We start from the raw sequence: 24,168 nt of genomic DNA on the forward strand, positions 1-24,168 counted from the left end.
TTCACCATTTCAAGCATGTATTAAATTTTCCATTATAGCATTCAAGTAATGCATTTCAATATAAGTCACATTAAATACAAACACAAAATTCAATTAACATAGTTACATGCTCGATTAAGTTACACAAACTTACCTCGACACTTGTCCGCGTATAAAATCTACTAATCCGAAACCTTTTTCTTTTTCTTGATCTAACCTCGAATGTGAATTGTCTGAACCTATATATTAGCTTTAATCATCAATTTCTCATATTTCATACTCATTTGGACTCAATTTACATCCTAGGAAAAATTACCATTTTGCCCCTAACTTTTCCATAAATTCCAATTTTGTCCCTAGGCTCAGAAAATGAAACTTATGAAATTTACTTCCTATTCCAAGCCTAACCAAAATCCCATTACAAAATTTACAGCACAGGTATTCATAAAAATTCAGAATTTTTTATCAAATTTCATAACTTTACATTTTAGTCCCTAAATCATGTTTTCATCAAAAATCACTTTGTAAAAATTATTTATCTATCAAAAACCTTTTATTTTCTACCATAAATTTCTAATTTTCAGCATATTCATCCATGACCCAAATTTCATACCTTGATAACTTTTCAAATTAATCCCCTAAATAGATAGATTAGACTATCCCAATTCCAAAAATATAAAAATTACTAAAAACAGGACTTGATTTTATACCTTTTTAAGCATGGAATGTTTTCTCTCTCTCTTCTAGGGTTTCCATAGAAATTTTAGGGAAGAAGACATGAAAATAAGATAAAATTTTATTTTTAATTAATTATTATCTTTTAATTTTTGTAATCTCTAATTTAGTCCCTACTCTTTTCTAATTTTTCCATGGATGAGTCACCAAAAATCTACATACTTTTCTTTAGTGGTCTAATTACCATATAAAGACCTCTAGTTTTGAATTCTATAGCTTTAATCTTTATAGCTACTAGAATTCAACTTTTGCATTTTATGTGATTTAGTCCTTCTCGTAATTAAACACTTAATCGATAAAATTTTTGTACCAAAATTTTCACACAACATGTCTATCATAATACGGACCATATAATAAAATAAAAGTAAACTTTATTTTTGAATCGGATTTATGGTCTCAAAACCACTGTTTCGATTTCACTGAAATTGGACTGTTTCATGATGTATATGAAATTTTGTGACTAACATGTTTGATTGAATGCATGTGTTTAGGCAATTTTGTCAAGTTGATGGAAAACATGATATTGTATGCTTAGATTTAATAAACGAGATTGGTAAGTTTACTTTCTGTTATACGAACTTTCTAAGCATGTAATGCTTACTCTGTTTTATTTTCCTCTGTTTTATAGTACTCAGAGGCTCACGAAGGTTGGAGATTATTGGAGCATCATAACACTATCCACTAGCTTATTTTGGGTGTATATATATAGTAAAATCATTTTGGTATAATGGCATGTATAGGCTAACTTGGCCATAGATAGCTTAAATATGTGATTTGTAATCTAGCCATTGGAATGGCTAATAATGGTTGTCTTGATATACTTGTAATGTCGTACTATGGTAGCTACATATATGTTAAGTAGTTGATCAAATTATGTCTAACATATGGAATATACCAAGGTAAGATTATAAACATGTATGCATGTAATGGTATGTCATGTTGAATGATAGAGTTTGCTTAATTTGAATGCTTGCAATGGTTGATATTTGGATGTGAGTTTAAGTGCAGGTCATTGGTGTGATTTTGAGTGAGAAATAAAGCTAGAAATAGCTTTACTTTGTCTGCACGGGCATGTGTCTAAACCGTGTGTAACACACGGCCTGGTACATAGGTGTGTGGTTAGGCCGTGTGTCCTTTACACCTTTAATTCGAGAAATAGAATGCTCAAAATTAAGCACACGGGCAGAGGCACAGGCGTGTCTCTTAGTCGTGTGTGTTGTATGGCCTAGAACACTGGTGTGTGTCTTAGTCGTGTGAAACCTGCACCTAAATTCGAAAAATAAAATTAATCACACGGCCTGCTCACACGGGCGTGTGGCTGGCCGTGTGCACAAGTCAAAAAGTTACACGGGTTCAAACATGGCCTGTAGCACAGGCATGTCCTAGGGTCACACGGGTATGTCCTTTGGACCATACGGGCGTGTGAGCCCTGCTCCTTGGAAAAGTTTTGAAAATTCACGAAAAATTTTTAGAGTTCCCAATTAAGTTCCGATTTGATTCTAAAGTTCATATTGGGCCCCGAGGGTCCATTTAAGGGACGTTACGAAAAATTTCAAAAAGTCAATAGTAATTGTTATAAATTATCTGAAAATGTTCTGAAAGTTCCGGTAATACTTCGTAACCCTGTTCCGGTGACGCACACGGGTTAGGGGTGTTACATATCTGATGTACTATCAGTCTAGTCAGTCACTTCTATGTCTCTATCTTTTGGATACATCTGCTTCAATACTCAAGAAAAAGCATCTCCCCTATTGGACTTGATAGACGATATATTAGCCTTTCAATCTGTTTGCTCATTTCCAATTAGACTAATGTCATGTTTAGGCTCATCTACTAATTTCAAGTTTTCTTTTTCATATTGTGATTCAATCATGTAATTCCACTTAGTATTAGTTAAATGTTAGATAATCAATGAGCCAATATTTGCTTTCATTGCTTTACGTGCAAAAAACTATTAAGGACAATATACAAATGATATTAATGTAATTTATAGATAATTTTATTAAGTTAATCTGTTTAAAAAATACAAGTATACAAACAAGAATACTACACTTAGGGCACTAGATTCAACACAACCACCATTAAACCATTTAGTTTCACAAGAAAACATCACTTGATTACAACTAATATAAAAAATTTTGTCACATTCATATTTGTTTTTAATGAATTGTGATATTTTTTCACTATATGGTTACACTGTGATGTTGTAGTTAAGTTTGAATTGCGGATTCAAAATTTAAATTTAGATTTATTTTAACCTGTGTTTCCCTAAACTATAAACTGGAAAGACTAAAATGAACCTTCCTTTTTTATTTGCAAATTTCCTAACTCAATAAATTTGGAATTCAATAACTAAACACAAATAAAAATAACAAAAATATACTTACACATAAAAATGTTACAATTTATATAAAGTTTTAAACATTGAACCCAAGCAACAGAAAAAAAAAGTACATCAATGATGCCTATACGGAGGGTGGATTCCATGACTCAATGGATGAAAGTTTCATGTTGAATTTCAATTCGATGGATCTTGGATTGGCACATCATTTCTCATTGTTTGTTTCTCGTGTTGATCAGAAGAACTTGAACTATGCACCTAACTGCCCCATCAAAGATAAATAATGCAAAGGATGTAGAGGCGAAGATGTGCTCAAGTTCATCCAATTGAAGAGCTATATGAACTTTGGATTCATGATTTTCATTTCCATTGTTGGAGCCACAAATAGTGACAAAGGGACATTGCCACGGTCGAATTCCTCGCCAACAAGGTACGCAAGTTCACAAGGATAGTATGTCATAGAGGTAGGAGGGTTTAGCTACTGTACCGGTAGCTCTAAGTCTAGCTAGGGAGGTTGGGATGCTCAAGAATAGCCTTGCTGATGTATTTCTCAATGGCATGATGGTACATGTCATTCTCGTACCACTAGATACTCCCCTACTGAATAGAATTACTCGTGGCCCACCTAACTGAACCATTGCATATATGCCTTATAGGCTCAGAAATTACCACATTAGGTAATTGCCATATATATGCTCTGCTCAACTCTATGGTCCCATAGCTTAACCTACAATCTATGCTCGGTCAATTAATGTTTCTCATGTCCCCTCAAATCTATCTTATAAATCCTCATGATGTTTTAAGGCTCTATTAGAATTTTTTAAATGAATCTGATTTTACATTTCACCCAGTCAATGTGTTACCACTCATGATGTAGAAATAAATAATGGTCATCCACACCCTGAACAATGCATGTTGCTCAAAAGTAGTCTTTGGTATAATGTTAAAGATCACATTGTGTGAGTAAAACATCCACCGAAATTGAAAAATTACAAATACATTTATATTCATTGACAAGCATACTAAATTTTATTGAACACGAATAAAAAAATCAGCATATCTCTCCATCGGCTCGTCGATCAATTTCTCACTTCATCCATGCCAAGTTCCTTCTATAGTAGTATGGTCCAAGTGACCCCTAAATTTGTTCCAATATTTGATGCAATGAGAGATTTTGAGTATTGGTACTAAAACATATTTTAAAATAATATACACTACGATATTTTTACCTTTTAATAAGATGGAACTCTCACGGTTAGGAAGGGGTGGTTAACCACGACATCTATATCCATGGCCATATTTGTAAAAGCAAGTCACAACAATTTATTTTGTTGATTAGTTTACAGGTCATCCTACAAAGTGCCCTATATAGATAAACTGGAGTAGTGACACCCTAGCTGAATCTACCTATTGCCTTAAAATCCTTCAATAGAGGAAGATAAATGCAATGGACCTCCCTCAATCCAAAGCATCTAAGTGAAAGTGCTTTTAGGACAAAAAATGCTTTGCAAAAAAGCTTTTTTGGCCAAAAGTGAAAGCAAAAAATTTTAGCTTTTGCTCAAAAGTGCTTTTGAGAAGCAATGCTAAACTAAGCCTAATTTCTAGCTATTAATCCATCTCCTCCACATTTTCATACAGTGAAGGGGCTAGTGTAACAAGCCTCTCCAACCATGTTCACTTTATACGACGCTCATCTAATTCCTTCTTTGGTTTCTCCTTTAGATGAGACAACACCAACAATTGATGACTTTATACTCTAGCTCGACTTTACTAAGTCCAATTATCACATGCTTGTCAATTAAAAAGCCAATTATTAAAATGACAACTATGAGTGTAATTGTCGATTCCCCACATGTATCCTTTCAAGCCTCCATCTGTCTAATAATGTGGCAAGCAACTCAAGAATGCAATTGAACTTTCCCATCATAGATGCCGCATATAAACTGACATTCTTTAAGTGTTATACGATACGTCCATCAAGCTTTTGAAATTTTAAATTGTGTCTGGCATGAACAACTCGATCATCCTATTGTTGAAAAGTTACAAAAAAATAATATTAAATTTCAAAAAATATTAAAATTATTTCCACAAAATTAAAAATTCTTTAAAAAGAAGTTGAAAATTTCACCATATTGATAGAGTAGTTGGTGATATGCTCTTCTTGAAACATTGATTTTGCCATTTTCCACAAAAAAAAAAGTAAAAAGCATTAAGTTTTTAAAGAGTTTGAAATGATTTTGAGTGAGAAGATAATAGAAATGGGTGAGGTATTTAAAGAGTGAAAGCCGACTATTATGGTTGTCAACTTCCATTGTATTTAATAGATCAGTTGAATTAACAACCAAATAAATTCTCGAATCAAATTACTAAACCTTGAACTCGACTTCCATGTGTGTTGAAGTACTATGGACTACATTTTGTGATACTTTCCTACTAACTCCTTTGATGATTTGATATCTCATTGAACTTGACACCCAAAAATGTCGAGATAATTATCCAAAAAAATTTCTACGAAATCACTTTTCCATACACATTTTTATAAATAATAAATTAAATAATATAAAAGTAAAAATAAGAAAATTGATATTCATAAATCAATTTGGCTTTAACTTTAAAAGTTAAAAAATACTCCAAATCTCTCTCTCTCTCTCTCTCTATATATATATTTTGTACATTCGATGCTTTATCTCTTTACTTTTATTTTAAGAAATTAAGTTCCTGCGCTTTATAAATTTAAAAATATGAGTCTAATTATTAATCGTGTTAAAGTTCTTCTATTAAATTCTTGTTCATTTTAATAAATTTTTTGGTTACATGCCTATCAAGTAAAAGTTTTTTTTAATTTTAAAATACTATATCAACATTTTTTATATATTTTATATTCGTTTTATTGTCCATATTTTAAATTCGTCAAATTTCTCCAAACAATATTAATCTAAAATTAAATTTCTACTAGGAAGCTAAAAAGAAATAAATTTGAAGGACTTGAAAAATATCTTAACCGCTTTAAAGAAATCTTATTAAAAAAGGATGATTGACTGCAAAACTAAGAAATAAAATTAGAAAAGGATTCAGCAATGATATTGGAAAACTTTATGAACTTGTGAAAGGTTAACAGAAACTTAAAGGATAAGAGGCAATAATCCCAAACAAGAAAAACTCGCGCCACCCTTAATTCCCGATTCTCCAAACCCGAAGTGACGGTGCTTGGAATGATGGTGTCGATGTCAATTAATTCTCTGTAACTTGCGTCTTCGCTTGAAGTCGTCGCTTATCTTCTCCGTTGGTATGATCAATAGAAGACGATGATAACTATTGATGTTGTTGAATCTATTTACTTTCTCTCATCCATACAAAGTTCGATTTTATTTTTTCTGAAACTGAGAAAGCTGTAGTCTGTTCTTGCAGAATTCGAACTCTTTTCTATTATTCTGTTTTGGGTGTTCTAATATTGAGTTTTTCATACAGAACACGATGATAGGATTTGGATCTTATGGTGGGAGCGCTTATGGAGGAGGATCTTCAAATTTATCAGCTTTAGCTCCACCTTTCACTGTCGATCGATCCATCCCAAAACCTTCTTCTGCTACCCCACTTGTTGATTTGGGTGAACCCTTGAATTGGCTTGATACTAATCCTTATACTTTTAATTCACCCCAACCTGCTCAACGTTTGGACCCAATTCCCACTTCTTCCTTCGACCAGAAATCGGATCTTTTTGAACCCAAGACTTATTTCCCTTCCTATGTCTCACCTCCCTTCCATGTTCCTACTTTCGATGAGCAGAGCTTGCCTGGCCTGGACCATACAGCTCAATGGGGTGTTGGCTCGTGGGGTTGGGAGAAAGGGAACCCGTCTCAGCAAGGTGGGAGTTTCTATTCAAAGGAGTCGAATGGATCTCCTTCCTCCATTTTCAAGGATCATATCAACCTTGGTAAGTTTTCCTTTTTATTTCGATCATCTATAATATTCATATTGTTTTTTGATAATAAAAAAAAACGTGTTCCTGAAATTTGTATCTTTTTATTGCTTTCTTATGATTTACTTTTGATCCTAGTGTTTTTTGTCTATAGTCTTTTGTACTATGTCTGGAATCATGAATCTGTAAATTTGGATTTGAATTTCATTTCTATATAAATTATGAGAATCAAACTCATGTACTGTGTATACATTAGTTAAACTCAACTTGATTACATATTTGAAAGGTATAAAAACACGAATTTCAAATTCAAAATAGTATCTATACTTCTATTGGTATTTTTAAAATTCCAGTTGTCAACCATATAGGTTGATCTTTCTTGCATTTTCATTATTCTCCTTTTTGCTTTGATTATCCCATCTGCAGAAGTTCAGTATTCAAATGCATTTTTGTGTACATGATAAAATATTTTAATTCAGGTATTACTTTAAGCTCTTGATGACTGATCATATCTTGTCTGCAGCAAATTTTCTGAGTCAAGTCTTACCTACACATTTAATAAGCTTGCCTAGACTATTGTCTAAGATAGATGCTGGGGATATGCCTTCATATTGTTAAAACTCGAATATATAATCTGCTTGATTTAGGGTTCTGTCTGTTGGCATGATTGGTAAATTTTCTTTATTCATATATAGTCTGACCATATTATCTTCTCTTTCCCTCTCCTGTTTGTTTGCTTTATTGACTAATAGTCCCTACATAAACATGAAAGCAGGATGGCTGACTCATGCATTTTTTTCCCTAGAACCTCTGGATTCATACATATTAAAGTTTGTCCCGTGTTTCTTCTCTTACCCTGCAGTATTTTGACGAAAATGAAAAAAAAGAGTACTCACCCCTTTGCTGGTCGCCAATTTTATTTCAGTTATCAATTTGCCATAATCACAATGATTTGTATGAAATGCATCTTCACTCTTTATTTATTGTGCATATTATTGGATTGTCAAATTCAATTTTAGGAAGTGGTGTATGTGGGAAGGAGGGAACTAGGGGATGATTATATCAAAAGGTGAGGTGTAATGCTACGTAACCCATTTTCCCTTTCTTTTGGTCTCTCATGCAGGAGCCCATCCCTCTAAGTGCCTGAATACATGTGAACAAACTTCACAAAATTTCTATTCTCTAGGTACGGAAAAGCAAGTTGCCCCCCCTAGTATAGATAAACTAGATTATAACCCTGTCCCAGGGCAAAATCTTTCTTTCATGCCTGTTGGCTACTCGAATACATCAGTTATCGGGTCCAGTTCAGCACTTCCTGAAGCAGATTTGCAGGTACCTTCCTTAAATCTAGTAAGTTGCAAGAACAATCTAGTGCCATTCAACTTTCCATATGAGAAACCTGTGAGACAGCATGATATGAGTGGCAACAGTCCTTCTAATGTGAAGGAACCTCATTATTTGTTAAACTTTGGTAGCAAAAATGAGTTCGACCCAAGTCTACTTAGCTATCATGTTGATGGAAATTGTTATCTGTATGGGGATTCATCAGCAACAAGGACTGACAAGCTTTCGACTTCAAATATGGCATCTAAGGATGCCTCTGATAATTCCTTCAGAGCAAAACCTGGAGTTACTTTTACACATAATGGTCCAGATAATTTCTGTTCGGCACTTGATAGTAATGGAGTCATTGCTATGGAGAATGCTTTAGAGAATTTGGATCATTACAACCCTCCTGTTGACTCACCTTGCTGGAGAGGAGCTCCATCTTCTCATAATTCCCCATTTGGATCTTCAGAGGCTGTTTCAGTGCAGCTTGAAAAGAAACTGGAAGCATGTGGTGATGGTCAAGAACTTAAATTTATGCCTATGAATACTGCTAACATGGTTAGGCTTCCTTCTGAAAAACCAGGTGAAAGCAGGATGAATGTTGAGAATGGGAGTGTGGAAGATAGTTCAGTCTCTTTCTTGAAATTGCCTTCTGTCTCTATCATTTCATCTAGAGATCATCTACCTGACGTCGTTGGGAAAGCAGGATCCTATAACAGAGTAACAAGCTCTGCATGTAAGATAAAATTCTCTGATGATGCAAGTGAACGAAAGAACAGTAATGTCTTATTCAACAAATCAGCGGATGAGGTTGAGAAGCCACCTTGCACCATTGAACAAAATGTTACAGAAGGTAGATTGGCTTCTAAAAATTTGCTCACCTTTGAGACTGATTTTTCTGATCTTGTGATGAAGATAAATGATGTCTCAGGCTGTGGTTCATCTCATATGTTGTGCCATGAAGTAAAAAGTCTTTCATGCTCGCCGTCCTCTGTAGAAGATGTTTCTACTCAGCATTCTAAATTCTTTGGGAAAGAACCAGTTTCAACTAACAGCATAGTTATTCTGTTAGATACAATGCATAACCTGTCGAAATTGCTTCTGCATCACTGCTCCAATGAGTCATCTGAATTGAAGGAACAAGATCGCAAGTCACTTGAAAAAGTAATAAAAAATCTTAATACATGCATGTCAAAAAATGTTGGACAAGAATCATTTTTAAGCGATCTACATGAGGTACCTTATGCTGTTTTTTATTTTATTAGCCTGTCTGATTGATATGTAACTAAATGGAGGAAATTTGAAATGTTAAGTTGTGCTTCTCTCCACTATAATGCCTCTTCCTTCTGAAGCCTTTTATAGAAATGCGTTTTTGGTTTATCACTGAGCTATAAACTTTCTTCTCAGGGGACAAGCATGGGAACGCCCCAGGTGGCGGCTATTGATGTCTGGAGTCAGCATGTACAAGAGAAAACGAAGCATTCTGGTAAGAAAGATGAGAAATGTTCTGATTTCATTCCTTTCGAGAGTGGTACAGGCATAAAGGCAAGAAATGATAAAATGACCCAGGTATTTGCTTATTTGATTCTTCATTTGTACCGTGATTGATATTGTCATTTCTTCATTTCTATGATAGGGAGGAAAAAGAGATTAAAATTGAAATTATGATTGCTTTCTATCTCCCTTGGTTGAGCCTGCAGGCTATGAAGAAGATTCTGGTTGAGAATTTTCATGAGAAGGATGAGACACACCACAAGTTCTTTTGTATAAGAATTTATGGCTCGAGGCAGAAGCTGCTTTATGTTCCACCAATTACATGGCTCGTTTCAATAAGATTAAGATTGAAATAGAAGAATCCAAATTGGACAAAAGAAAAGGTTAAAATTTTTCTTCGCACTTGGTGGATCACATCATAATATATAAGCTTTGGAGTTTTTTTGCTAAAAATCTTGACTCTTTCAGTTTGGCTATCTGATATAAGGTTTATACTTGTTTTGCTCTAGATTTGTCAGAAGATGCATCAGATGAGGATAAAAAATCTAATTCTAAATTTTCTGCTCAAGTAAACACCAATAAGAAATTAACACAATCAGCTGAGAGTGAATCACCTACTGCTGTTTCTAACCAGAATTCTTCCATCAAAAGCTCTTGCTACCATGCTGATGATGTGACAGCCAGATTTCAAGCACTAAAACAGCGGCTTAACAATTCTAGTTCTGTTCATACTGGAGAGCTTGATGAACTTTCGAGCTCCAAGCTTTGTCCGGATTTGGATGGTTTTGACCAATTGGCAACTGAAGTAAAGGACAACTCTACTCTAGTCCTGTCATCTCAAGACTCCATTGTACAAGGAATAGCCTGCCAGACAGAAGATGGTGAAGCCTCTGTAATGGCTAGGTTTCAAATTCTGAAAAATCGCGACTTTGACAATTTCGATCCAAATGAGGTGGAAAGAAAACTACTTCCAGAGGTTGTTGATCTTCCATTTGCAGGAATGACAAAGCAAATACCCATTGATAAAGACATATCAGAGGATGTAAAGTCAGGTGTTAACCTAGAACCTGTTTCACAGCATCATGTGACCAACAAAGCAGGAGAAGAGCTAGTTGTTCAGCATGACTTCATGATACAATCTCCTGGAAACCAATCCTCTTCAGGTAGGTATGACAATTGTTCTTCAGACTGGGAACATGTATTGAAGGAGGAGTTTTCAGGACAAAACAGTTGAATCAAAACTCGATCTAAGTTGTTATCCTGTGGTGAATGATACTTTGTTCTCATAAACATATCTGTAAGTGTGTGGAACTCCAACTCTGAGTTGCTCAGAACATACTGCTCTCCAACCTTGTAAAAGAGCTGTTAAAAACTTAGGACAAACTTGTTATGCATCTTTCTATTCTTGTTTGACTCTTTAAAGGTTTTAATCCTTGTTGGTTATCTTTCAATTATAGTCTTGTGGCTGCTAAATATTGGGTATTGGTCTACTGAAAATCAGAAACTACGTAGGTTTCCGCTAGGCATTTAGATATCAGCTGCTGTGCATGCATAGTGTAGCGGGAACCGAAGCTGATGTTATGACATTACCCTGTCAAAATCAAACTGCATAAATCTTAGTGGTGCATGAAATTTAAACTATATGAAAATGGACATATTTGTTTGAACACACTAGGTTTTTTCGTTCTTTTTGAATTATAATAATCTAGCTTGAGGTAGAAAACATGAAAGAATGATGGGTTGCTTCTATAGTTTAAAATAATTTACTGTTTTGGAGGTCAGCCACTGTTGGTTATTAAGGGCTAGTTTGACAATGCTTTTGAAAAGTGCTTTTGAGAAGTGTTGTGGAAAAGTACTTTTGAGAAGTGTTTTTGAAAAATTTTGTTTAAAATTTGAGTGTTTAGCATTGCTGTCAAAAAGTACTTTTGAGAAATAAAATGTTAATTTTAGACATGTTATTATCAAGTAACAAATATACATTTAAATAATATTTAAATTAGTTAATATTATTATATTTTAGTAAGAATATAAAAATATATTATAATTTCTTGTTAATATTTTAATATATAAAATATAAATTTTAAATATTTTTAAGCAATAAATATTAATTATTTATAAAATTTAATTAGAGTATATAAACTATATTTTAAATATTTAAATATAACTATTAAATATTTGTAATTAGTATTTTAAAAAATATTTTTTTATTTTTAATTAATGATTTTAACACATTTGTAATTAAGTACCAAGAAAAATAAAGAGAAGTACTCTATTATTGAAGGAGTGAAAAAGTAATTAAGCACTAAAAGTGTTTTTGGGAGAAGAAAAACTAAAAATTTTAACTTCTCCGTTTCAGGAGTGCTTTTGAAAAGCACTTCTGAAAAGCTAAAAATTTCCGTCAAAAGCAACTTGTTCTGTACGGCTTTTCTTCTAAAAGTGCTTTTGGAGCCAGAAATACTTTTAAAAAACAATGCAGAACTGGCCCTAAGATCCCTTGGATTGGCATGAGATATGATCCTCAGATTCATGATAGAAGACCTTTCATTATCCAAGCTAACAGCGCTGTGCAATGGTTTTTTTTTTTGTTTGTTCAAATTATACAGATGGCCTTGTACTATGCGTTTTCATTAGTATAATTTGATTTTTTAAGTCTCTGTAGTAAAATATAAAAAATCATAACTGATAAAAGTTATTAGCTTATTACCCAACATTAAGAAGCTAAACGTTAATTCGTTTGTCATCATCAAATCATATAAAAATTCTGTTGTTGCATGTTCTGAAGGGCCAAAAATAAGTTAAATCAAATTGCAAAATTTTCTTACACCAAGGGTAAAGAAGCAATCAGTCACATGGAAGCTGATAATGAACAGGGAGAAAATTTAAAATCAGAAAAAGATATTAAAGATGATCTAGCTCAACTGCTGCAACTACTGCAACTAGTAGAATGTTGACACTAATTCCGAACTTCAGCAACCTCATCGACAGCCTGAGAGAGTGCACTGCAAGACAGGAAAGACAACTTAAGTGGTAAGTTCCATAATAGCACTAACAATGTCCCCCTTGTGAGCCTTGAGAGCCTTGACAGCCTTGCTCCTCGACACCCCAGCCTGTGTCATGACCAAGTCAATGTCCCTTTGCTCTACTCCAGTCTCGTCGATTTCTTCCTCTTCCTCATCCGCTGCTGTTCCAGCAGCTGCTGCAGAGGTGTCTGATTTTGCCATCACAGAGGCCAAGTCCGGCATCCTGAACTGCTGAGCAGCTTGGGTCTGTAGCTGAGAACTCAAATCCTCTATCTTGGCCTCGCCGAAGATGACATACGTCTCCGAATTCGGACTCTTGAAGACATCAGGTTTGGAGATGAAAAACAATATCTGAGTCCAAGATAAACTGGGTCATAGTACCATTCATTAATCCGTTCATCTAGTAAGCTCAACTGGTTTAAAAGAAAATGACAGAAACCATACATTCTTGGTTCTTTTGATGGTGACCCTGCTTACATCAGTAACAGGCTTCATCCCCAGCTTTAACATTGCCTTCCGGCTCTTCTTCTCGCTTCTGCTTTGCTTTGAACTGGCATTAGCACCTGCAACATATATTCCAATCAAACTATAAAAGCTGCTCTATAGAAATATCCACACAACTAACTTTAGATGAGACAATTAGATAAAAAGATTTGAAATAACACCAAGTACATAAAAAAGTATTAAAAATTCCAAAAAAAGAAAAAAGAAAAAGAAAAAAGATTAAGCAAAACTTCTCTTAATTCATAAAGCATCACTAAAATCATTGGGAAATATAAATAATAATAAGAGAGGAGAGAAAACTTGGGCACTATCTTCCTTATCATCGTCATCCTCCTCCTCCTCCTCGTCATCTTCTATCTCAATTTCCTTGACGTCCTCAACCACAACCTCCTCCTCCTCGCTCTGCAAATGATACAATATTAACTCTCAAAAAGAGAGGAGTGAGAAAGAATGAAAGAAGAGAAAGAATGAGGCGGAACCAAAGGCTTCTTCTGGGGTTCCTCAGCGGAAGGATTAGGAAGGAGTTCAGTTTCAGGGTGGGCTGCTTCAACCACGGGACCTGGCGACATGCTTATGGTTGCTGGATAGGGTTTAGGCTGGACAGGAGGCAAGGGGTATAAAGAATGGATAACGCTTAGTGCGGACAATCTTAAGTAACTTCTGATGTTATGCGGGGTTTAGTTTCTTGTTTAACATATATTGGGCTGCACTTAAGGCCCGTTTTCAGGATCTCTCGTCTGCCTTGCACTTCCCACCCAAAATGTAATATAACCCACCACACCCTCGTCAATGCCTTGTATTCTATATATCGCTCAGAATATAGGTGTCTTTTTCAATTTTTTCCCCCAAACTAGAAATTAAGCTTTTACTATTAGGAATAAATATTCAAATTGTACATGAGTTTTGATCCAATATGCAATAGGTGTCTTTTTCAATTTTTTCCCCCAAACTAGAAATTAAGCCTTTACTATTAGGAATAAATATTCAAATTGTACATGAGTTTTGATCCAATATGCAATGTCATACTTAAATTTTGATTTGATTTAATTTTCACAAATAATTGACAACATTATTAAATTAGCACCATCTTACATTGGTATATTGCATACAAAAACATTTTTATTAATCCAATATGGAAATAAATGTATATATTCATTTCTTCAAATGTGTATAGTTGAACTAAAATCAAAGTTGCATGTAAACATATGAACAACAATTCAAGTTTCATGTATATACTTGTGTCACGAGTCGCGATTCAAAACCAATAACCATTGAACAAAGAACATTCCATGGACGTCAATCTATTAAATGGGGCTCATTTGACTCACATGAACTGGCTCAATTAGAAGAACAAGTGACAAAGTCCATCTACCTGAAGCCTTGGCGGCCCAGTGAAACACTTATGGAAAATTAAGACTATCATAGTAAATAAGGAAAGTAATCTTAAAAGATTTGTAATCTGATAAGATTTGATTTTATAATCTTGGGGATTATGTAAATCCCTTAATTGTAGATATGTTTCGATCTCATCCATCAATGTAAAGCTAGTTGTGCCATTGGATTTGGGGGAGCTCAACTATAAATAGAGGGTTTCCCCTTCATTTGTAATCATCCATTGTACCATATTCTTTGAGTTAAAGAATATATTGAGAGCATTTACTCAAACACTTGGTATGCTTTGCTTTTTTGTGGCTATTTGGTTCTTTCAAGATTTCTTTTGTCTTTGAGTTGCTTCTGTGATATTTCCAATACCTTAAGAGAATTTCTACTGAGAATTTTCACTTTGCGAAAGTTAGGTTGACTTAGGCACATTTGAAGTGAAGGAATCGCTTAAATTCGCATGAATTGCGAGACTAAAGGTCTATCCTCTTAATAGTTGGTATCCAATATAAGGTTGTGAAGGCGTTAGTCGATATGACGAAAGAAGTTACCGATCAAAATGAGCCAATGGAGACCCGTGGGATGGCTAGGAAAACAAGTCGATCGAGGGACATGTTGTCAGCTTTGGAAGGACGAGTGGTCAATCTCAAGAAGTTCGTGGAGGACATGATGTAACACCCTAAAATAGGGCCTATGAGTTTTCAGGGTAATTTAAGGGTTTTAGCCTTAGAATATTTGAAATTTTGCGAATAGATTATCGATAATGTCTTTTTACTATGGTTTTTAGAAAATTAAATCAATTTATGCAAATGATTTTTAAATACCTTTAATTTCAAAAATAGGATTGATTTGTAAAAGAGCCAAAATTTAGAGTTTTTAAGAGGAAATTAAACCAGTTTTTAATCTTCACTCTATTTTTCCAATCTTTATATTCACAAAACCCATGTTAGTCTTCTCCATCCTTTGTGGTTGTAGTCCCTTATTTCTCAAGCTTTTCTCATTCAAGTTTTGGTTCCCAAACTCCAATCTTTTGATTTCTATCATCACCCAAGCCTTAAACCTCTATTAAATACCAAGAAAAACACTTAAAATCACCATAGTTTTTTCCATTATCAAGCTTTCAGGTTTTTTGGGTTTTTGCACAAACTCTAGGATTTTCATCAAATAAGGTAACAATTTGATTCCTTAAAAGTTTCTAATGTTATCTAGTCTTTAAAACTAAGGTTTTAGCCATTAAATAGCATGTTTTAAATAAATGTCAAAAATTGGGTTGTTAATGGTGAATTTTCGAGATATTTGGTAAAAATATGATTTCAAAGTGTTTTTCAATTAGTTTTGACATGATTAGGAGCTTTCTAAACTTACTTTAAAGTTTTGTTAAATATTTCTAACGTTTTAATGAATTTTCAAAAAATAGCCAAAAATATGTCGATCATGAATTGTGTAGTTTTGTGTAGTTTAAAGGTTGGGAATTTGTCGTAGGTGAAGTATAAAATGAATGGAATTGGTTTTAGGCAAAAAGATTAAGTATAGACTAAGATATTTGAATTTTAAGTTTTCTATGTCAAAGGTTTCGGTCAAAAGAGAACCTAGCTTAGGCTTGTGTTTTTGGATTGTTTGATGTGAGTCTTTGGTTGATGTTTGAATGTGTTGTTGTGTGAATTTGTTGTGTTGAAATTTTAGATTTGATAGGACCTTTTACGAGTAAAGATAAAGGCAAGTAAAAGCTAGTTTGAGTTTTCAATGTGTTATTTGGGAATTTAGTGGTGGCCTAAACCTTGACTCTAAATTCCGAGTGTAAGCTTTCTCATACCTATGTTATCTTGTGAACTATGTGCTTATGTGTTTGTTATTATGTGAATTGAGATGAGATGTTATAACATGTGATATGCGGTTATGATAACTGTTTTGAAAGTGCAAATGTGTACATGATATGTATATGTTAAATGTTAGTGACAGTGTTTTGATAAAGATGCAAATATGCAGTGATAGTGCATGGATAATCGGTAAGTGATATGTGTTTGATTTCAAATATTTGGCCTTGTGATCTTGAAACTGTTGGATATAGTTGGCATGCCATAGGATTGTGAGTGCTCACCTATATGTACAGTGATTTTGGGCGTTGAAGCCCTGGGACATGTTGGAGGGATAAGGGAATGTAAGCTAAGCTCCATTCAACGGGACATGTGAGGGGAAATAAGGAGAGTGTTAACTTTATATTTCACTTTTCGGATATGTTTGACTCTATGAATCTATATTGTGTGTTGGAGATACTTGTATCTGATGAGTGATGGTAGAGCTCACTTTTATGTTTAATAGCTCAAGTGCCAAATTATCTTAAATTATGAAAATCTGTGTATTGTGATTTGTGTTTATATAACATGTGACCATGCTGCAATTTATCTATAAACATGTTTTTGAGTATTGTGAGGTATGCTTGAATGTTATGTGATTATACAAGTATTGTGATATATGCTCGAATGTTATGTAATTATATCAATATTGTGATATATGCTTAAATGTTATGTGATTATATGTGTAATGTGATACATGCTTAAAACTAAATATGATTACCATGTAAATGAGCTAGTCCATAATGCACAAGTAAGAATAATATGACACTAGAGTTGGAACTGCTGAGGTTGTGCGATATGGTTTTTTCATTAATGCTTAATGAATTGTTTGCATGGTAGTTGTTCTAGGCATTCACTGAGCTTGTTAAGCTCACCCACTCCTTTTAAAACCTTGCAGAGTAGTTAAGTGTTGATGTGAGCGGTGTGGTTTCGCGAGGTGATCCAAGCAAGTCTTTTTCCATTATTTCGTTGGTGTTATTGTTATTGTTTACATTTTGGAATTAGGCAATGTGGTAGAATTTTACTAATATTTTCCATGATTTTTTGGATGTTTCTGTAGGCTATATGCTCTTAAGTTTATGAGATTCGTTTTGTGTTATGCTGATTATAGCTCAGACTTACTTTCGATGTTTGAGACTAGTAATACTGTCGTTTTGATGTTCATTTGATGACAATATGTAGCATGATGGATTGGTACATGTTGGAATGATTTAAATGCTCAAGAATGTTGTATTTTTCTGGTCTGGAGTAGATGTATCGAATTCATGTTGTAAAAATGATACCTCTGTGATTTGAAATGTGTAGGGATGCAATAACGTAATTTGGTATCGATACCCTATACGGGTATCGATACTCGTGGTAATTTTATTGATACTTTTACCAAGGTACCGATATTTTCTGAGACTTTGATTTTAGACGAGAAATAGAATGCTGATTTGATACCGATTTTTCATATGGTATCGATACTGTACCAGGAAAATATTGATACCCTTATCCTGGTATCGATACCTATGTGATTGTCTTGGAAATTTTGCTAAGTGGTCCTAATGCATGTTTAACTATTATTATTATAAGTTTATTTAAAGTATATTGGCATGTTCTAATGATGATTGATATAACTGATAAAGAGGATGATTTCTTAATAATGTGACAATTTACTATAAGTATGACATGTTAGCATGATGGATTGATACATGTTGGAATGATTTAAATGCTCAAGTATGTTGTATTTTTTTGGTCTAGAGTAGATGTATCGATATTCGTGTTGTAAAAATGACACCTCTGTGATTTGAAATGTGTAGGGACGCAGTAACATAATTTGGTATCGATACCCTATCAGGAGTATCGATACTCGGGGTAATTTTATCGATACTTTTGCAAAGGTACTGATATTTTTTGAGACTTTGATTTTAGAAGAGAAACAAAATGCTAATTTGGTACCGATTTTCCATATGTTATCGATATCGTACCAAGAAAATATTGATACCATTATTTTAATATCAATACCTACATGATTGTCATGGAAATTTTTCTAATTGGTCCTAATGCATGTTATTATAAGTGTATTTAAAGTATGTTTGGCATGTTCGAATGATGATTGATATATGTTTGACTAAAAATTTATTATATCACTGATAAAGAGGATGATTTTTTAATAATATGCGAATTTACTATGAGTAAGATAGGAGACGGTGGTGTGACATCTTTATTGGGCTTGGAGACTAGGCCGAGTATAAGGTGTGTAACACCCCTAACCCATAACCGTCGTCGAAACAGGGTTATAAAGCATTACCAGAGTTTATAGAACAAATACAGATAATTTATATTATTTACTATTCATATCCGAAAATAATCATACTATCCCTTGAATGGACCTTCGAGGCCCAATTTAAGCATTAGGAACAAGTCGGGACTAAATCGGGATCTCAGAAAATTTTTCACAAAATTTCAAAATTTTTCTTATATACAAGGGTCACATGCCCGTGTGAGTAGCCACACAGCCAAATGACACACCCATGTCTCAGGCCATGTGGACATTCGATGTGAGGCATACGGTCGTGTCTCAACCCGTGTCCTTACTCGTGTGACTCTCTAACTTGAGTCACACGGCCTGCCACACGCCGGTGTGCTAGGCCGTGTAGTTAATTTAATTTTCAAAAATTAGGTACAGGATTCACACGGCCTAGACACACACCCATGTTCCGAACATAAGTACAGCACATACATTCCACAAATTTCCGCATTTTCCATGGATTTTACCACTTTTTCATTTTAGTCCCTAAATCAAGTTTTCATTAAAAATTGCTTCGTAAAAGTTGTTTATCTATAAAAAAACTTTCATTTTCTACCATAAATTTCTAATTTTTATCATACTTATCCATGACCCAAAGTCTATACCTTGATAACTTTTCAAATTAATCCCCTAAATAGAGAGATTAGACTATCCTGATTCCAAAAATTTAAAAATCATTAAAAAAGGGACTTGATTTCATACCTTATTGATCTTGAAAAGTTTTCATCCTCTCTCTTAGGATTTCCATAGAAATTTTAGGGATGAAGATGACTAGAAAAGATGAAAATTCTTTTTAATTATTTGTCATCTTTTAATTTTAGTGATTTCCAATTTAGTCCTTAACTATTTCTAATTTTTCCATAGGTGAGTCATTAAAATATCTACTAACTACCCTTCAATGGTCTAATTACCATTTAAGGACCTTAAGTTTAGAATTCCATATCTATTTGATACCTATAGCTACTAGAACAAACCTTTTGCATTTTATGCAATTTAGTCCTTTACCTAATTAACCACACAATCGATAAAATTTTCGCATTGAAATTTTCATGTGACCTTTCTATCCTAATACCAACCATAAAATAAAACAAAATAAAATTTTAAATTTTTTGGCTCGAATTTTGTGCTTTCGAAATCTCTATTTCGGTTTCACTGAAAATGGGTTGTTACAACACACTAATGTCTTAGCGGGTGTGGGCATTCGATGTGAGGCACACGGCCGTGTCTCAGCCCGTGTCCTTACCCGTGTAACTCTCTAACTTGAGTCACACAGCCTGCCACACGCCCGTGTGCTAGGCCATTTGGTCAATTTAATTTTCAAAAATTAGGTACAGGATTCACACGGCCAAAACACATACCCGTGTTTTAGGCCATGTGTCACACACGGTTGAGATACACGTCCGTGTCTCTACCCATGTGCCAAATTCTAAGCATTCTGTTTCTAAATTTTTAGATGCAGAGCACACACGGCCAAACCACATGCCCATGTGCTAGGCTATGTGTCACACACGGTCAAAACACACGCCAGCGTGTGTACCTGTGTGGACAAAATAAAGTCATTTCCTAGCTTTATTTCTTACTCAAATTTGCCAACAACCTACACCAATACTTGCAAACATATACCAACCAATTCAAGCAATATAACCAAGCCAAGTCTAACATTTAACTTGATATATCACTACCGATCAGGATGCTCGCAGGAACTATATAACAGAATGCTCGAGAAGTCTTTTAATAGGATGCTCGTCTGAGCTATAATGTCCGCAACATATGTAGGACTATAATCAGAACGGGAAATCTTGTATCCATTCAATTTCATTATTCAAACGGAATTTAACATCTTCTAGAAATAATCGGATATGTGATCATTTCATATATTTATAACATTTATATAATTCATGTAATCAAATACCACATTTAAATCAAACATAAAAATAAACACAATTTAGTTACACGAACTTACCTCAACACTTGTTCATATTTAAAAGTGTACTAATCCGACACCTTTTCCTTTCCTCGATCTAGCTTCAAATTTGAGTTATCCGGATCTATATAAATGAATTTAATCATCAATTTATTACATTTTATATTCAATTAGATTCAATTTACATCCTATAATTTTTCCCTTATACTTTTCATAATTGACAATTTCGTCCCTAGGCTCAGAAAATGAAATTCATGCAATTTAATCCTTATTCCAACCGTAACCAATTTTACGCCTAATCAATTTTTACATGTCTTAATAACAGCCCATGAATTTCTTAAAAATCAGAATTTTTCCATGGGTTTTACAATTTTTCAATTTAGTCCTTGAATCACAATTTCATGAAAATTCTCTTTGTAAAAGTTGTTTATCTATCAACAACATTTCATTTTCTACCATAAATTTTAAAATTTCAACATATTCATCCATGGAAAAATTTTCATACTTTGATAACTTTACAAATTAATCCCTAAAATAGATAGATTAAGCTATTCTGATCTCAAAAATATAAAAATTACTAAAAACAGGATAAGAAAACATACCTAATCGAGCCAAGAAAGTTTGCTTTCTCTTTCCTAGGGTTTCCATGTATTTGGGGATGAAGATGATATAAAATGATAATATTAAACATTTATTTAATTTATCATCTTTTAATTATTTTCATTTTCAACTTAGTCCTTATCCTTTTTTTAATTTTTTCATAGATGAATCATCAAGAATATATGAATCATCAAGAATATCTACTAACTTTTATTTAATGGTCTAATTACCATATAAGGACCTCAAGTTTTGAATTCCATAGCTATTTGATACTTATAGCTACTAAAATTCAAATTTTGCATTTTATGCAATTTGGTCCTTTCCATAATCAGTCACATTATAGGTGAAATGTTCTTATCAAAATTTTCATATAACATTCCTATCATAATATGGACCATGCAATAATATTCAAATAAATTTTCTTTCTGGCTCGGATTTGTGGTCCGAAACCACTATTCTGATTTCACTGAAAATGGGCTGTTATAGGCTGTTACACATAAGGGAGACACTCGAGGTAGTCGAGGGACACACCAATAAGTTAGACTTAATGAAAGTGCATCTCAAGGACTTTTTGTTGATTCATCTCAATTCCATTAAGGAAAAGCTGACGAGAAGGGATGATGCTCTCGAGACCATGGTGTTAGCCTTGAAGGAAGAGATCGTAGAGCTTAAAGGAGAGCTCACGATTTATAAGGTTTCTTTGAGTAATGGGAAGTTTAATTCGGGGCCCAACCAATGAGCAATGAATGTTATAGCACCCTGATAAACCGTAATTTATACATGTTTTTATCCCATGCTTAGCACATTTAGGGATGGTTTCTCCTTAGATTTGGTGAATTCGATGCTCCTAATTCTTTAAATTCATGTCTTATACTTAGGTGAGCATAAGAGAGTAAAAAGAGCGAGAAACGGGCTGAAAATGGAGAAAATGAACCCACATGGAAATCAACACAGCCTGGACTTCCTCACACGAGCGTGTCACATGGCCGTGCCTCTTTGGAAGGATCAAAGCACGACTTACACGGGTAGACTACACGCCCGTACCTATTCAACAGCCTTGACCACGAACTGGAGTAATCGCATATGGGCGTGTCACACGGGTGTGTCCCTGCAGAGCCCAAGTATAACTCTATTCGGAAAAGGCCAATTTGGGGGGCTCTTACGCATTCTAAAGCCTATTTAAACACCTAATGAGGCACTTAGGAGGGGAGACGCAGAGTAGGAGGCAAGGAATTACTCAAGGGAAGCAGATTGGTCCATCTCAGAATTCGAATTCATCATTGAGACTGAAGATCTCCCTTCAATTTTCATTCAGGGGTTTTGGGTTTTCTTTATGTTTTGTATTCATTATTCTTCCGAGATGTTTTCTTCTATAATTATGAACTAAACCCCCTAAATACCTAAAAGGAATGAAACCTAAGATGGATCTTGTTATTATTATCTGAATTGTATGATAAATATTTGACTTGTTCTTAATTATGTGTTCTTAATTCTTGTTTTAATATTCCAGGATATTGATTCGAGTTAATGCTCTTATTCAGAGGAGGAATAAACCCTTTCTAAGAGTAAATTTTTCATAATTAAGCGAAGTTGATTGCACGCCTAGAGATAGGGTGATAAGTGTGACAGCCCTAAATTGACCCTAGTCGAAAAGTGGTTTCGGGACAGCTAAACCGAGTCGCCGAAGTATTTGAATAGGATATTTATTGTCTAAAATATGTGAATATGAATGTGTGAAAGTTTTAAGCTTCGATTTAGTCGATTGCATGTGAATTTAGTTAATAGGACTTATGTGTGACACTTTTGAAATGTGATAGGTTAATCTATAAGTATCTATTAATGCATGTTATAAAAATGAGGGGTTTGCATGTCAAATTAACCAAATCCTAGATGGTGGCCGGCCATGTTATGGACTAAAACATATAATAATTATTTGTTGATTAATATTTTAGTGTTAAAAATAAAATATGGATAATAAAAGAATGTTGAATTAGTGGAAGGAGAAACCAAAGTTTCTCCATCTTTGCTCCTCATTGCCGTAACTAGAAGAGAAAGAGCTTGGAGAAATTCGGCTATGGTGGCTCTCTAGATTAAGGTAAGTTCAATGATGATTCATGGATTTTTTTTTTACATTTTTGAGTTTGTCATTAAGTCCTTTGCCTAACCCATGATCAAATTGGAATGGTGTGGTGTCTTGAGCCTTCGGCCATGGTAGAAAATGGAAGAGATAAAGGGTTGTTTTCATGTTTAATGATTAAGTCGCAAGTGGTGGTTAATTGTATGTAGTTTGAATAAATGAACAATAATAATAAAACATCTAGTGAATTGGTGTAATTGCCGAATTTGAACTATGAAGTTATTGAGTAAGGTTTGTATATAAATGATAGAATAGAGACAATGCTTGGAATGTGATATGTATTAATTATAAGTTGGATTAAAGGCTGTTATATTGCCTTATCATTTTCGGAAGTGTGCTTTGTCAAAGAAATTGAGGGTTGATGTTTAAATGATGTAAGTATAGGTATATTCGGCTTGTAGTTTTATAGATGTAATATGAGTGTAGGTCGGAATGATGTTTAAGTACGAATGTATTTGGATGATTAGTTAAAATTCTACCTATTTTATGGTTGGAATATAGGTTTTGTATGAGTTAAGTTTCGGTTAAGGTGGATTGTTTTAATGTCATTAGCATACTAAGTGTGAAGCTTTGTAATGATACATGTGATGGTGGATTGATTAAGGGTTTTTAAGGAAATTATGCCATAACCGAATGTGTCTTGAAGAAGATGTCATATGT

At 34.0% G+C, this 24,168-nt stretch overlaps 2 protein-coding genes across 3 annotated transcripts; one reads left to right on the forward strand and one right to left on the reverse strand.

The window, feature by feature from the left end:
- The first annotated feature begins 6,033 nt into the window (after positions 1-6,033).
- Positions 6,034-11,248, forward strand: LOC107948809 (uncharacterized). 2 transcript variants are annotated; one of them, XM_016883473.2, is made up of 7 exons: positions 6,064-6,341; positions 6,524-6,989; positions 8,098-9,156; positions 9,235-9,539; positions 9,711-9,872; positions 10,004-10,180; positions 10,307-11,248. In XM_016883473.2, the coding sequence occupies exons 2-6, from the start codon at positions 6,530-6,532 to the stop codon at positions 10,151-10,153; spliced, it is 2,136 nt and encodes a 711-aa protein (XP_016738962.2). In that variant the 5' UTR covers positions 6,064-6,341; positions 6,524-6,529; the 3' UTR covers positions 10,154-10,180; positions 10,307-11,248. The 2 variants fall into 2 exon arrangements, with proteins under 2 accessions (XP_016738955.2, XP_016738962.2); XM_016883466.2 differs by having other exon boundaries at positions 6,034-6,341; positions 8,098-9,539.
- A 1,326-nt stretch (positions 11,249-12,574) lies between these two features.
- On the reverse strand, positions 12,575-14,100 carry LOC107948802 (nascent polypeptide-associated complex subunit alpha-like protein 2). The gene is made up of 4 exons (XM_016883457.2): positions 13,801-14,100; positions 13,621-13,723; positions 13,262-13,380; positions 12,575-13,168 (listed from the first exon to the last, which is right to left on the reverse strand). Exons 1-4 carry the CDS (start codon positions 13,888-13,890, stop codon positions 12,818-12,820), a joined length of 663 nt encoding a protein of 220 aa, XP_016738946.1. The 5' UTR covers positions 13,891-14,100; the 3' UTR covers positions 12,575-12,817.
- Positions 14,101-24,168: the final 10,068 nt, after the last annotated feature.

Source organism: Gossypium hirsutum, chromosome A08 (genome assembly GCF_007990345.1).
Source record: "Gossypium hirsutum isolate 1008001.06 chromosome A08, Gossypium_hirsutum_v2.1, whole genome shotgun sequence".
NCBI lineage: Eukaryota > Viridiplantae > Streptophyta > Magnoliopsida > Malvales > Malvaceae > Gossypium > Gossypium hirsutum.